This window comes from Microtus ochrogaster, chromosome 4 (genome assembly GCF_000317375.1).
Source record: "Microtus ochrogaster isolate Prairie Vole_2 chromosome 4, MicOch1.0, whole genome shotgun sequence".
NCBI lineage: Eukaryota > Metazoa > Chordata > Mammalia > Rodentia > Cricetidae > Microtus > Microtus ochrogaster.
In genome coordinates, this window is record NC_022011.1 from 56,613,992 (window position 1) to 56,629,475 (window position 15,484).

General features: G+C 37.5%; 1 protein-coding gene across 1 annotated transcript in view; it reads right to left on the minus strand.

Annotated features, from left to right (window-relative positions):
- Lrp1b (LDL receptor related protein 1B) overlaps positions 1 to 15,484 on the minus strand; it is a 1,800,012-nt gene that overhangs the window by 1,464,169 nt on the left and 320,359 nt on the right. The window contains exon 2 of the mRNA XM_026778709.1: positions 2,762 to 2,884. Within this exon, the coding sequence (XP_026634510.1) occupies positions 2,762 to 2,884 (123 nt within the window). The remainder of the gene's footprint in view (positions 1 to 2,761; positions 2,885 to 15,484) is intronic.

A 15,484-nucleotide genomic window follows, 5' to 3' on the forward strand; every position in this document is an offset into this window, starting at 1 on the left:
GGGAAGTCCAAGGACCGCCCACCTTCATCCAGGTTCAGCAAGTTGAGCATCCAAACTGCCTAGGCTTCTTTAGGGATTTTCTAAACATTAATAAAAGCAGTAGGAAGGAAGGACAAGTAGCAGAGTTAATACTTTCCTGGCTGAAAAAAGAAATGAGGTGATTTACGATAACTTCAGCTCCCCAGAAAGTACCACACACCAGCTGGAGTTGATTGTTGGAAAGGGAGACTCATTAAGCATTGAGGAGAATAATTCTGGGAAGGAATTAAGATTTGAATATCTCCGAAGAATGCGCCTTTCAGGACGACTCCCTCGCCACAGATGGTGCCAAGCTTGCATTTCACAAAGAAACCTTTCCCATGTTTCCTTTCATCCTAGCTGCATGCTACAATTGACAACAGTGAGTTGAAAGCAGTGAGAACAAAGCTGGAGACGTCTCCTGATTTCCCATTCTCCTCACCTCATAGGAACTAAAGGTGCTTCTAATCATTGTTTAGATACTTGAAGACACGTTTCAAATTACACACAAGAAGAACTTCATCTCCACAGTGAAGAATTTGTTCTCGTATCTGACAGAAATATTAAAAAATATTTAAAATTCCCAAATATTAGACAAGTCTTCTCAAAATGAAATCCACCATGTGGCAAGTTGAACTCAGGCAAGCTTTTTAAGTTAGTAGCTGGTAGTAATATTTAACTCCATCCAAATGGATATGAGAAAATATTTCCAAAGAAACCAAAGAGAGGAATAAATCAAATCATGGGTTCATTTAAACTCTCTTTATATCTTGGTTTTATTTAACTTTGTTTTTTGTCCTCTGTGCATTTGTTTTTTAAAGCATTTCAGTTATCAGGCTACTATCTTACTTTTATTCAGCAGTATCTGATTCCTGTTGGAATTTTTCACTTCAGAGATTCCATATTTCATCATAAATCCTCACGCATTCTTCTCCTTGTAAAGGCTAAGTAGATTTAGGGGAAAACACATTGCATCATATAGTTTAATTTAAACTTTATGAAACAATGTGCTTTGTTATCTAATCACAGACAATAGCATGTCTCTCTATCCATAAGGAATCAGTCTTCACAGCTTTCCATCCTGAGTGTGTTGATCTTTCACACTGAGTGCTCACATTTTTGGAGTTATAGTATTATAAAATTATGTTATGGAGATTAGTGAAAACTCATAGGAACTTCACAAAGCACATTGGGAAGCACCGTGTTAACTGTAAAAGTCTAGATTAAGAAATCTAAATTGGAAATGTCTATATGGGGTCCTTCAATGAATGGCGTTATAATATGAATGTTCCTTTATGGCTACTGTCTTCCCATTTATGTAATATTTTAAGGTTCATGTGTGTTGTATCATAGGTGAGCAGTTTATTCATTTCTACTCACAAATAATACATTTGTAAGGATCAGCAGAACTTTTAATTAATTATAGCATTCTTATTTTCTTATCTTAAATCTATCGCACCCAGGACCTCAATGAAAAATTTTATAATTATATGTAAAATTGGTAAAAATGAGAAATTTATTAAATACCTACAACCTCTCCCTGTGAAGATGGGTTTAAAGTAAAGACAAGCAACTCGCATATGCACAATCACTTTCATCTATGCTGAAAAACTTTTTATTTTATTTTATTTTGGTTTTTTGAGACAGGGTTTCTCTGTGGCTTTGGAGCCCGTCCTAGAACTAGCTCTGTAGACCAGGCTGGTCTCAAACTCACAGAGATCTGCCTGCCTCTGCCTCCCGAGTGCTGGGATTAAAGGCGTGCGCCACCATCGCCCGACTTATGCTGAAAAACTTTAATAGGAATTGCAAACACAATGATTATTAAAGAGCACTGATTCATTTTTACTGGCAAGATTTTAATAACTAATGCATTAGTTCTATTTGCAACATGAGTAAGTGCATAGTTAAAACCATTGGTTTGCCTTTTATGGTTTTATCACAACATTATCAATCAACTGTAATATGTTTTTTTTTCTTCACCTTGCCTTTACAGAAAGAACTGTGTGATTGTCTTGGGGATAATATTGATATACCAGCAAATCTGGACACACAAGGACCATAGACTGAGGGTATAAGTTCTAAAAATATTGATATCTAAATTAGTGTCTGGTTCACACATTGAAGGACAGATGAGCATTCATAAAACTATGTGTCATTCAGCAGTGATCATATTATTAGTCACAGTTTCCGTATACTATGTCCAGTGTGGTAAAATCCTCAGAGGATTTCATGTAACAATGCTTCAACTGGGCTTAGAACCCTCAGACATCAAGGGTGTCTCAGTCTCCTTTTATAAAGGTTAAGACCCTCAATAATAAGATTATCTAATCACAGATAAGATTAGGTTCTAAAGAAATTAGGTTCAGTAATCTGCAGAGTTATAAAAATTAATGTAAGTGATGTGAAAGCTAGAGGTGAATTTCCTTAATGATGCATCTTCTATACTTTCCTGCATCTCAAGGTACATGTGACAAATGGGAGCAAGGTTCTGTGTTGCTAAGCAAGTAAGTTTCCCAGTACCAGCACAGTTACAGTAAGTTACTTCAAACTCTACAACTGGACTTCGTCTCCCATTCACACACTCAATTCCAAAGAAAATAGAAACAAAAGATTTCAGATCTGTCAGGTTATGCTTTAAAGGAAATATAAATAGAACCAGCTAGAACAGCAGTGATCTGTGGAAGCAACTGCCATTTGGTTTCACATGGAAGCAAATCCAAAAGCAAAGAGCCTTTCTACTCACAGGTGGCTAAAGACTCATCAGACTCATCAGGGCAGTCAGGGTCCCCATCACACAGCCAGCTCTGAGAGACACAAGTCACGTGGTCATGGCAGAGAAATTCACCAGGATCACACGACTGCTGATCTGCAAAGGAAAATGTTTGGAAATCAAGGATGAGTGGTCAGACCATGAACCGAAGAGCTTACAGAGTATACGTCATTTAGCATCAGCACCCCGAGCCACGCTGCTCAGGAGCAAAGCTACAGCAAACATTTCTTCCAACTTTAGTTGTTCAGCTCGAGCACATTGCTTTGGCAGGCTTGACTCCATTGTAGGTGCACACAGTCTGTTCTGAAAAGAGTTAAGAATTCTGTTTGTGTTTATGACTGCAGGCCTTATCACATCAAATATGGTGCACAAATGTTCCAGCCCGTGAGCTTGAGAGGCCATGCTGCATCAAAACAACAGTTAAATGACTAGAATTTCAGCTTTATCATCACTCCAAATAGGGCAAAACTTGATAGTCATTTAATACTGAAATTAAATGTCATTCTTCTTAACTCTCTATCCTGATATGATGCACCATGTCTTTATGTATGAGATATCTGTATTGCAGAACTGATTACTGCTTTTAAAACTGACAGATAACAGGGCTGCTTCTTCTTCTGGATAGTAAAACTTCCATCATGCTTCTTTTGACATGGTTTCTGGAGTTGTTTGCACGTACAAAATTTGCTATTTTGCTTTTAATATTTTTAATATTGGGTTTGCCAATCTCTCCTAAGGTGTTAATGAATTCAGCGGATATTGATTTTTCTTGCTATATTTACTCCTAATTTATGGTTCTACCTGAAAATATTTTCACATGCATGAATTATCAATGTTTCCTAGAATTGATGGCTAGTGACTGCAGTTAAAATAACAGTTGTTCTGGGTCATTCTCATTTGTACTTTTGTCCCTTAGCAATATACAAAACCCTGGCGCGTCTTGCACCCAGTGTTATCTTAGATCCTGCGTCTTTCCTTTTCTCACATTTCATTTCCTTCTTTCTCCAATTATAACTATCAATAAATTTAGTACTAACAGATATAAGCACACAGCCTTTAATGTCCAAATGCTGGTAAATTTTAATTTTTTTTCTTTCTCATATATTAGATAGTGTCTGAGAAGTAACACAATACCCTGCCATGCTTACTCAGTTCATCAACAGTACCTACATCACCATCATCACATGACTTGGCATTGATTTACTTGGTTACATTATTAGTTGGCCAGAGGCTTTATGCTACATATTCAAAGATGTAAAACCCATTTTTTTTCCTGAAAAGATCTGATAATATATGTGTCTACTCAGAAGTTTTAGACTTAATAAATGGCAATGCTACAAAAGAAATAAAAGTACCAAGGTATTTGGGTACTAACAGCATACAGTTTAGGGGTAGAAGAGGAACTGGCTTAGGGTTTCTGTTGCTGCAATGAAACATCATTACCTAAAAGCAACTTGGGAAGAAAAATGTTTATTTGGTTTATACTTCTTTTTTTTTTTTTTATTGAGAAAAGGGAAAAAAAAAAGTATCCGCCTCTTCCCAGCCTCCCATTTCCCTCCCCCTCCTCCCACCGTTCTCCCCCTCCCCCAAACTCCTCTCCCTCTCCAGTCCATAGAGCAGTCAGGGTTCCCTGCCCTGTGGAAAGTCCAAGGTCCGCCCCCTCTGTCCATTTTTAGGAAGGTGAACAACCAAACTGGCTAGGCTTGCACATAGCCAGAACATGAAGTAGGGTCAAAACCCCGTGCCATTGTCCTTGGCTTCTCATCAGCCCTCATTGTTCGCCATGTTCAGAGAGTCCGATTTTATCCCATGCTTTCTCAGTCACAGTCCAGCTGGCCTTGGTGAGCTCCCAATAGATCAGCCCCATTGTCTCAGTGGGTGGGTGCACCCCTTGTGGTCTTAACTTGGAAACTGATGTCTGGATCAAGTCTGTTTGTTATTATTTTGTTTTCTCTCTCTTCTTTCTTTCTTCCTTTCTTTCTTTCTTTCTTTCTTTCTTTCTTTTTGTTTGTTTATCAATACAGTGATTTTCTATATAGCTTTGTTCTGAATCTCACTCTGTACACAAAACTATCCTTGAACTCAGAGGTCTGTGTTCCTCTGCTTCCCAAGTGCTGCGATTAAAGGCATGTGCCTCCAGGCCTGGTTAGAGGGATAGTGTCTTAAAAATCAAGGCAAGTAATAAAGTTAGAAAAATAAAAAGTGCCTAGGCTCACAGAAGCCTGTCTTTCACAGACAGTAAATAAATAATAATGCAAACACATACTTCTAAAGCATTTTTATCTCTGCCCTAGTTTTTTGGTTGTAAGAAACACTGACCAAAACCAACTAGGGAAGGAAAGGGTTTATTTGGCTTATAGTTTGCAGTACATTATTGAGGGAAGCCATGGAAGACACTCAAGTCCTGAAGACAAGAACTGTTGGGAATCTCCATTTCAGGACCTATTCCAAACCCCACACTCAGAAAACCTGTCCAGTGATGGCTCCTCCCTTGTGGCTGTTGAAGATCATGCCTACAGGGTGTTTAAGAGCCAACCCCTAGACCCACAGCATGGTCTCTTCTGCTTTCTTCCCCTGAGAATCACCCAGGGGTGCTTGCTCATTAAACATGGATTTTTTATTCAGCCTCATTGGACTCACTGCATCATTGGGGAAACCCAGTATTGGGGTATGGAAAACATTCAAGAACTGAAGCAGAATTCATCAAGGAATATGCTTACAAGCTAGCAACCATGCTCACATTTTTCTACCACTATTTAAAATGTCTGGCCCAATGGCTTAGGGATGGTTCTGACCACAGTATGCTGGACCCTATTGCATCAAGTAACCATCAAGAAAATGCCTCTAAAGACTTGTTCACAGGTCAGTCTGATGGAAACAATTCTACAGTTGAGGTTTTCTCTTCCCACAAGACTACATGTCAAGCTGACAAAGTTAACTATGATAGTCATCGTATCTTAATTTTGTCTAGGCATTAGGGGGAAATGAAAACAAAATTACAAACAACTAAAACTTTGGTTTACCGAACATTGTTCGCTTCAATTGTGTGTGTGTGTGTGTGTGTGTGTGTGTGTGTGTGTGTGTGTTTATGAGGATAGAACAAACTGTGTTTACAAGATGTAATTTCCTTGGAAAACAGACAGAATGGAGAGGTGGGGGCAGTGAAGAATAGTTCTAAGGATGGTATGGAGGTGATGCCACAGATAAGACCAGAGCTATTTAAGGCTGATCTTGGCATTCTCTCGAATAAAAGGCAATGTGTTAAAGATGATAGTCTAAGGAAAAGGGAGCAAATAAATTGAAGGAGCGATGAGGTCAGGGTGATGAAGAAAAAATATAAAGTAAAAAGAGACAAAATGAAACGGTAAAGGATGGGGGGAGACAAATGAACCTTGTGCATTTTACCTAAAACAACAACAGACACTATGTGAGACTAGTGGACAGGTCAGAACAGAACGGAGGGATTCGCTCGGGATTTTCTAAGCACTCTCTGGCTGCTGGCGTGCAAGTGAACTCTGCAAAGTGAGAGATGGCATGGGAAGATCTGTGAGGTGGCTGGATGGATACAGACATGGATAAAAAACAGCATTTGAACACTATAGTTTATGAAGAACTGAGATAAAACACCATATCCGCTGTCTCATTAAATATCAGAATCTTGATTGAAATTGTGAGTCAAAAATGTTAGACATTTCAATCATTTTCAAAATATATCCATAGTCTGGTATACTTGGGAGACATCCAAGGAGGAATGTACATGAACGGCAAAATATTTAAGTCTGAATTTCAGAGGAACGATCAAATCTTGAAACCAAACAAGCTGGAACTGCGGGAAGATGCGGTTACGGGAGGCAATGTGTGTGAAGATGAAGGGAGGAGAGACGTCAGAGTGACGAGGAGCACTAGATTTGCTCTCAAAGTAGCTGAGATTTGAGAAGAAGTCAAGCACCGAGGCGAAAAAGCCTCCTGTGACCTCCACAAGCGCACGTTAGCGTGGATGTGTACACATGCATGGAACATACACACTAATACACACAATTGATGTAGTGTAAGACAATACCTTTATTTTGATGTGGTTTGACAGACAGTTTTATATCTTTAGGAAGTGACATTTAAAAGTTTATGATAACCCAATCTGCTTATTTTTCAATCACATGATTCAAGTTCAGTTGTAGAAACACTGAACATAACCTTAAGATATTTTTCAATATTTTGAAGCAAGCATTTAAAAATACATCTCCTTATTTCACTTCTTTTAATCAGAAGCACACCATACCATATGGTTGTGAGCTTTCCACTCATCCCATTTAATGCCTCAACCCACACTTGCGAGACAGTCAGACAGATCTTTGTAAAATATCTTCTCTATTGTAGAAAACACAATGTCTTTCATTGTAATTAAAACAAGAGGCTTATGTGGATGCGAGGGCTGCTCACTTACATCCCACAGGGAAAAGCCAGCAGTCAGCACATGTGCATCCCTTAGAACAGGTCTGCATTCAAATGTGGAAATACAAGGAAGGCTGGTCTACACAGAATGCGGATTCATTGTGTTCTTAGTAAGAGCTTGATATCATAATGCTTGTGCTTATATAAAAACATGCATTTTTAAAATTGTATTGCAATTTCTGTTTTTTGAAAAACTTTAGTAATGGAGAGATTATTATAAGTTAATTGCCATAACAGTAGTTAATTTATATTTTATTATCAGATTTCTTAAATTGGGGCTCTCACCTCAATCAAAAATATTTTTATCTAGCAATTCAATGCAGATTTTTAAGTATCCTACATCCTTGACTAATTTGTCATATCAATTTGCAATAATCTCATGCAATTGCCCTTACAATTACTGTTTTACACTATTGAGAATGTTATTTTTAGCAAGGTATTATAGAGAAATTTAGAGCGAATGTGAGTTGCTAACTATGATAGTAAATTTTGAAGTCTAAGGTGTAGAGAGGGCATACAAATGTATTCAACAGCTGATGATCCAGGTACACAGGAAAGTATGCTTAAAGGGGGTAACTAAGTTAAAGAACAGAAACAACGTTTGGATAATACAGTGTTAGACAGGTGTTATGGCTTTTCAGAATTTAGTTAAAAATAACTGATTCTCTTTACACCTCACTGATAGCGTAAACATGGGTGGTTAACGCAATTCATATGAAAACACACATCCATCGTTTCTAAAATGAAAGGGGTCTTAATGGCTTTTTGTGTCTTGTTGCTGAACGATTATCAGAAGAGAACTGGTAGAAATACTTAAGGGTATTACTAGTTCATCCTGAAATTTTTGAGGACGCTTATGTAAAGTTAAAGTAACAATTCTAGTTTTTGAGTTTTCAGAAGGACCTAAATCCCTTTTCTTATCTTATAACAATAATATGTACACTTAAGGACAAAGAACAAATTCCCCAGAAGAACATTTTAATTATTCCAAATAGTATGTTTAGTAGGCTTTTTTCTGTTTTATTTTTCAATTGTATTTTAAGTTATTTTTATTTATTTATGTTTTCGTGCATAATCATATGTGTGCCACAAGCACAAATGAGCCATGGAGGTCAGAAGAAGGCAAGGAACCCTCTGGAACTATGTTTATGGACAGTAATGGACTGCCATGTTTGTGATGGTAACTGAACCTGGATGGGTCCTCTGCAAGTGCCAGGAGAGCTCTATCTCCAGTCCCTTGGAGCTTCTTTCTTAATAGTTTATTCTTCTATCATTTCACCACTTGGTAGTGAGTTGGCAGTGGTGTTTTTTTTGAGACAAAGTCTCAAATAGCCCTCATGTTGGCCTTAAAGTCACTATGTAACCGAGGTGTTTTTGCTTATAAGGAAAGTCTTTGCCCATATTAAATATAGTGGTTTACTAATGTGCAATGCTTACCTGGTGAGCATGCTTTGTGGCCTGTAATGGTAGTTCTAACCTTCAAAAAATATTTGAAAACCAGAAAGGCAGCTCAGCCAGTAAAGGAACATGGCATCAATTTGTAAACCCCAAGTTGGATCCTAGGACCAACATGGCAATACTTTTTTCTTCCTTTAGTTTTGTAAAACAGGATCTCACTCTGTAGCCATGTTTGACCTGGATTTGCTAGAAGTATCATCTGGTTTCAAACTTGTGGCAGTCTTAACTCTATCTCTTTATTCTTCTCTTACAGAAACAACTTTTCTTCCCACTGTCCATCGTCATGTAACATTCTAATGGAAACCTCCAAAGCTCCAGTTTCACTTGCTATCTTTGCTGCAACTCTTGGGTAATGAGCTCCTGTACAGACCGCTGCCCTTGCCTCTGTGTTGGTACTTCTAAGAAGATATGGAGGGATCAGCTGCTGACTTGGCATCACTCAGCACTACTGACAATACCCAAGGGATAGGCCAAGCTAAGATCCACCGGATAGTACAGGGAACTATGGTATGCACATTCAACGGAATGCTTTTCATGCATAATACTAAAAATACTAAAATCTTGTCAAGGAAGATATCGTTTGCAAAACTGGAGAACATTGTGCTAAGTGAAATAAGACAGATACTGTCAAAACACATAATGCTCGTACTTTTTCTGTGTGAAATCTCAAGAAGCTGTCCCATAAAAATTAAAGATAAAATAGTGGTTACCAGAAGGTACAAAATGGGAACATGGAGGACGGTTGGCCAACAAGTACAATGTTATAGTTGGATGAGAGAACTAAGTTCTGATATTTTGTTCTATGTAGGGTGAATATAGGTAATAACAATGTATTGCATTCGTGCAGGAGAGGATCTAAAATGATATCCATATGAGGAAATGTTGAAACCTTGTGGGCATAGGTATAATAATGCCATGCTTCCAAAACTCTGTATGTGTATGTGTTTCAAAAAGTCACATCACATCCTATAGTGTATAATCATGTGATATTTAAATTTTCAAAAACACGTTAATGTAAAATACAAACACTTTTAATATTTTTATAGCATAATTATGCACAGAAAAAGAAAAACAGAATCTGAATTGGATCAGTGCTGAATTTTAGAGTTGGAATGATGAAAACATTTACTCAATCACCAAAATAAAATTAAGTTCTCCCAAGGTCATAATAAAATACCCTAAGTAGTTCACATTATAGAATTCATGCAGGTTGTACTATATAAAATTAAAGCATCCATGAAAGCTTAAAAAAAATCTGTAAGGTACTTGGTGTTTTTCATCCACGTCTCTTATAGCTAGCGAACAATAGCAGTTTAGATGACTATGCTAAAGACTGACCAGAGGGCTCTGTTGGTTGCTTTTGAAGTATCCTTTTAAGAATATTGAAACAGTGAATTGAGATAAAATGTACTTCACCATTTTAAGCTCTCTGATACATACATTTTGGAGGATGTAGATGAAGGAGATACATTAAAAGTGCTCTGTGGTTTTGTTTTGTGAAGCAAAATGAATAGTCAATGAAAATGAAACACCAGTCTTAAAGAGCATGCAGTCATAAGGCAGGCTATCGTCTGTCTTTGTTTAATCCACTCTGCAAGCTTTACCTAGGTGAGAATTGGGAGAATTCTGCATATTGAAGAATGTCTCTGTTTCAACAGCAGGATATGACTCATGAGTTGGAATTCTCAGTTCTCCTTGTCATTGGGAAAGCTTGTGATAATCGAGGAGCATAACTATTTTGCTGACATATGTGCATGAGCCAACACAAAATATGTACAAATGTTCCTAAAATCAAAACTGACTTATGATTATGCCTGAGCAGACTCATCTTTGAAGCTAAAAGAAATAGAGACAAGTCATTTAAGAAATGAAATTCGATATAACCCCTAATGCTTGACTGATTACTAATAGCGCAGCAGAGGAATTCATATCTCCATGCATATACCTACAAACCCACCACTTCACATAGCAAAAAAGGACATAGTAAGCACATTTTAAAAAAGCTCTTAAGGTAGGAAGTTGTGTTTGCATATTGAGGAAGATGGCACATAATCATGAAGTATATTATAGCAGATTAGAATAAAAAGAAGAACTTTAATGACAGCTCATACTTGAAATCTGAGGAAATTGGCAACAAAATTGCTGGAGAATTCTAGAAGCTGGAGAAAGCAAAGACAGTTACCTGGAGTCTTCAAAAGGACTCAGTCTTGGGATGTCGCTTAGACTTCAGACCACTAAGACTATAAACCAATGTGGCACCAAGACATTGAGTTTCTGGTAATTTACTATGAAGCAACAACCAAACAAGCCCTAGGCCCATGGCATGTCAAGACACAGAAAAAGTAACTCTTAGCAAGTTATCAGAAAACAGAAAATTGGTAGCTATTTTAGCAAAAATTTGGAGCTATTTTCTACTTAGTCACTTTTTCTTGTCTAAACACTAAAATTGATTCCCTTTCTTCTCTTTAATGTCAAATATCAGTTAAAATACATTGACACAGGACTGTGGGTGTCAGTAATGACTTTCTTGGAAGCATATTACAGAACTGAATGAAAAAACATTAGAATATTCAAATAACTGCCATCTTCAGGAGTTGGGGAAGGGTGTGTATTTGTGTGTGTGCATATGTTTTTATACATACGTACATGTATATATTTGTGTATGGATATATGTGTGTAAGTGTATGTACATGTGTGTGTGCACTTTTGTGTCTGTGGTGTGTTTGTATGCACATGGACCTTTTTTAGTTTTGTAGATGAGGAAACACAAAATTTTGATAATGTCTATTATGAAAAATAAGTCCTGTGTCTTTGAGCTTCCAATTGTTATTGCCAGTTTCTCAAGTATTTTGTTACTTACTGAGCACCAAGTGATTTTGGAGATGCAAATGGCAATTCATTTGTTCTCATGCAGACATCTTACATATAACCAAAAAGAGGCTGAATGTTAAGGAACTGCATTATTCCTAGGAAGAAGAGGCCATGCTCCTATGTCCTGCCTATCTTCATGAGCATGAGGAAATTACTCTATAAACATTCTTATTCTACGTGTTATTTTCCAAATAAAAAGTTAGAATTTTTTCTTTAACAATTTAATTTAAAAGCTGATGCACTTCATGTATTTTTTGGGTTTTTTTTTTGTTTGTTATGATTTCCAAAAAAAAAATCAGTGACTTGTTCTGAACTTTAAAAAAATCACATACACACACACACACACACACACACACACGCACACCCTTGCACAAATTCACACATGCATGCACACACACATACTCTCACCACACACACAAACATACACCAGGGAAATTGCTGAAGTCTTTTTAGTATGAGGAACAGGATACAGGAATTCAGTGAAATAAAGCCACCACTTCAAGATGATTGACTCCAGTTCTTACTGCTGAATTAGTGCTTTGCAGTTCTGTGTCCCCTGATATGCCAGCAAAAACACTGTATTTGCTTTCTAATAGCGCTCTCTCAAAAGCCCAGTCGGTGAAACAAATAGGCAGAGTTATTTTATATACAGTGTGAAGGACGGATAAAATTCTGAAATGTCTTCTTTGAAAATATAAAAGAAAACCTAAATTATTAGTGTTTCTTTGCAAGCTCTATTCACTAAATCCTATGTGATCTTTATCCAGTCTCCCAGGAGGTGCCAAAATTCACATGCTTTTTCTAATCTCTGCCTCTCTGAGAAGTGAAGCAGATGGCTAAGCTCTTCAGGAACTATGTAGTGTCTCCTACCCATTGTGCTGTGTTTTAACCACTATAAAAATTTGACTTATCTCAAATTTCTCTTTTGATATTAAAGTACATTGTTAAGCTGTCCATTTCTATTTTTCAAGGTTCTGAAATATTCATTATTTAATGCACAGGGTCCCCTTTTCACATCTAGATGTTGACTTATGAGAAAAGTCGGTTAACTATGAATATTTACATTAATGCGATATGGGTTCAATGACAGCTTTATCTGTGCATTGTTGGAAGAATATCATAATGGAACAACTCACAAAGGAGACAGAGTTGCAATTGGATGTCAGTTGATGGTGAGGAAAGAGGATGTGGACAGGATAGTGTTTATTGCCACCAAATTCTGTCAATTTGAAAAACACTTATTCTTATTGTAAAGGCAGCAAAGGTAGGGAGGGCATGGGAATGTGGTCCAGTGACAGCTAGTGAACTCAGGCAGAATGTCTGCTAAGAATCTCCAAGCAAAAAAACAAAACAAAACCTTTTTCTTCTTCCTCTTTGGTTGTTAGGAACAGCTCTCCTGCATGACTGTAAATTTAGCCTTGGGGATATTAGGCCAAGCAATGAAGCTTTACAAAGTGATAGTAGGCAGAAAGTTGCTTAGCATATAGGTCTAGAATACTTTTGCCTCACACTGACCTACAACTCATTAAAAAAAAAAAAGTACCAACAAGAAATTCAAGGAACACGAAAGAATCTCAGGATGTCTTATTTTTCTATTCTTTGAGAATTCCACACATCAGTACAATTCCTTTTTAACAGTCAACTTTCATGTCTCTCCTTCAACTTCTCCCATCCCTACCCAGACCCCAGTCAAATTATTATCTTTTTCTACATTTTTAATATATATCCTACTAAGTCTAGTTATCATTTTCCAGTGCACATTGGTGTTGGGCTGACTAATGGAGTGTGGGTAACCTATCAGCAGAAAGAAAAGCGACTTTCTCTGTCGCTAAAGTGCCTTCAGCTACTCAATGTAATTTGCATACCCTTTAGATGGAAGATGATGTTTCAAACTCTGGGAAGCTTTTGATACGTCATGGGAGCAGAACATGGCATTTGTATAGAGAGTCTTTAGTTTATGTATGAAAGGCTAAGGAAATAACTTTGAATATTTCTTTTTTATATATACAAATTCTGCATACCCCACAGAAAATATTTTTATTATTATTTATTTATTAAAGATTCTGTCTCTTCCCTGCCACTGCCTCCCATATCCCTCCCTCCCCCAATCAACTCCCCATCTCTCATCAGCCATAAGAGCAGACCCACTTTCCCTGCCCTGTGGGGAGTCCAAGGACCTCCCACCTCCTTCCAGGTCTAGTAAGGTGAACATCCAAACAGCCTAGGTTCCCACAAAGCCAGTAAGTGCAGTAGGATCAAAACCCAGTGCCATTGTTCTTGACTTCTCAGCAGTCCTCATTGTCCGCTATGTTCAGTGAGTCCAGTTTTATACCAGGCTTTTTCAGACCCAGGCCAGCTGGTTTTGGTGAGTTCCCGATAGAACATCTCAGTGTGTGGGTGCACCCCTCGTGGTCCTGAGTTCCTTGCTCGTGCTCTCTCTCCTTTTGCTCCTGATTTGGACCTTGGGGTTGTAGTCCAGTGCTCCAATGTGGGACTCTGTTTCTGTCTCCTTTCATCTCCTGATGTAGGTTAATATCCAGGAGGATGACTATATGTTTTTCTTTGGGTTCACCTTCTTATTTAGCTTCTGTAGGATCACGAATTATAGGCTCAGTGTCCTTTATTTATGTCTAGAAACCAAAGATGAGTGAGTACATCCCATGTTCCTCTTTTTGGGTCTGGCTTAAGTCACTCAGGATAGTGTTTTCTATTTCGTCCATTTGCATGCAAAATTCAAGAAGTCGTTTTTTACTGCTGAGTAGTACTCTAATATGTATATATTCCATACTTTCTTCATCCATTCTTCCATTGAAGAGCATCTAGGTTGTTTCCAGGTTCTGGCTATTACAAACAATGCTGTTATGAACATAATTGAGCATATATGAATATTTCTTGTGTTTGAATATAGTTTACTTTTTTACAGCAGACTGCTGGTGTATTTGTTTTAAACCACATTCCCTTGTCAATATTTTAATTTGATTTTCCAAACATTTAATTACATTTCTTAATCTTTATTAAGTTGGTAGATTTTGAATGTTTTGTGTGTTGAGGAATAAAGTAATTAATGCAATAAATAGTAACAACATTGTTGAATGCCACCATATGACATATGTTGTTAAATTACATGATTAGTATATATTTTAATATTCATAGAAATTGCTACTTGGGTCTTAAAAGTCAGAAATAACTAGAAAGTGAAATGACTGATTTCACTACCAGACTGGCAAGGTTAAAGTGCAAACACGCAAGCTCTCAAGGTTATTCAAAGGTTGTTTTTTCAAACTAGGTTGCTCTTAGTTTGAACAGTTAAATTTCGTTCTAGGACTGCGTTTAGTAATGCTGACATCCCATGGGACATATGAAATCAAGTCTTTAGAATATAATCTCAACCCCAAATAATCCATTTACACAGAAATACCACCTTATACTACCCAGATTTAACTCCATGCTTTCTTCCCAAATCTACCCCTTTTGCTCACTGACAATCAGGATTGATTAGCTTTTTATGTTTTGACTTTATGTTTATATTTATTAGTTTACTTGAATGGATAGCACAATAAGGCCCCAATGTGAAAGTGGAGGATGGAGGATAACTTGCATGAGTCAGCTCTGTTTTTCCATCATGTGGTCTAGGGCATTGCACTCAGGTGAGCAAGCCTGGCATTAATTAGTGCTGTCATTAGGGGAGCCGAATCCTAGGCCACTACTTCCTCATGATTAAAATTTCGTGTCTTGAGTCTCTGCTCTACAAAGATAACAGACACCTTGGGAGAAGTAGCATTTAGCTGGAAGTTATGTAAGCCTCGGTGAACAAAAAAGAGAAGAAAGTGATGGAAAGTGGTGTGCACAGCCAGGAAGGGATGTGCAGATGAAAAGCCTGCAGCCACACCAAGAAGGCCAGGGTAGAGGGTCCACCCA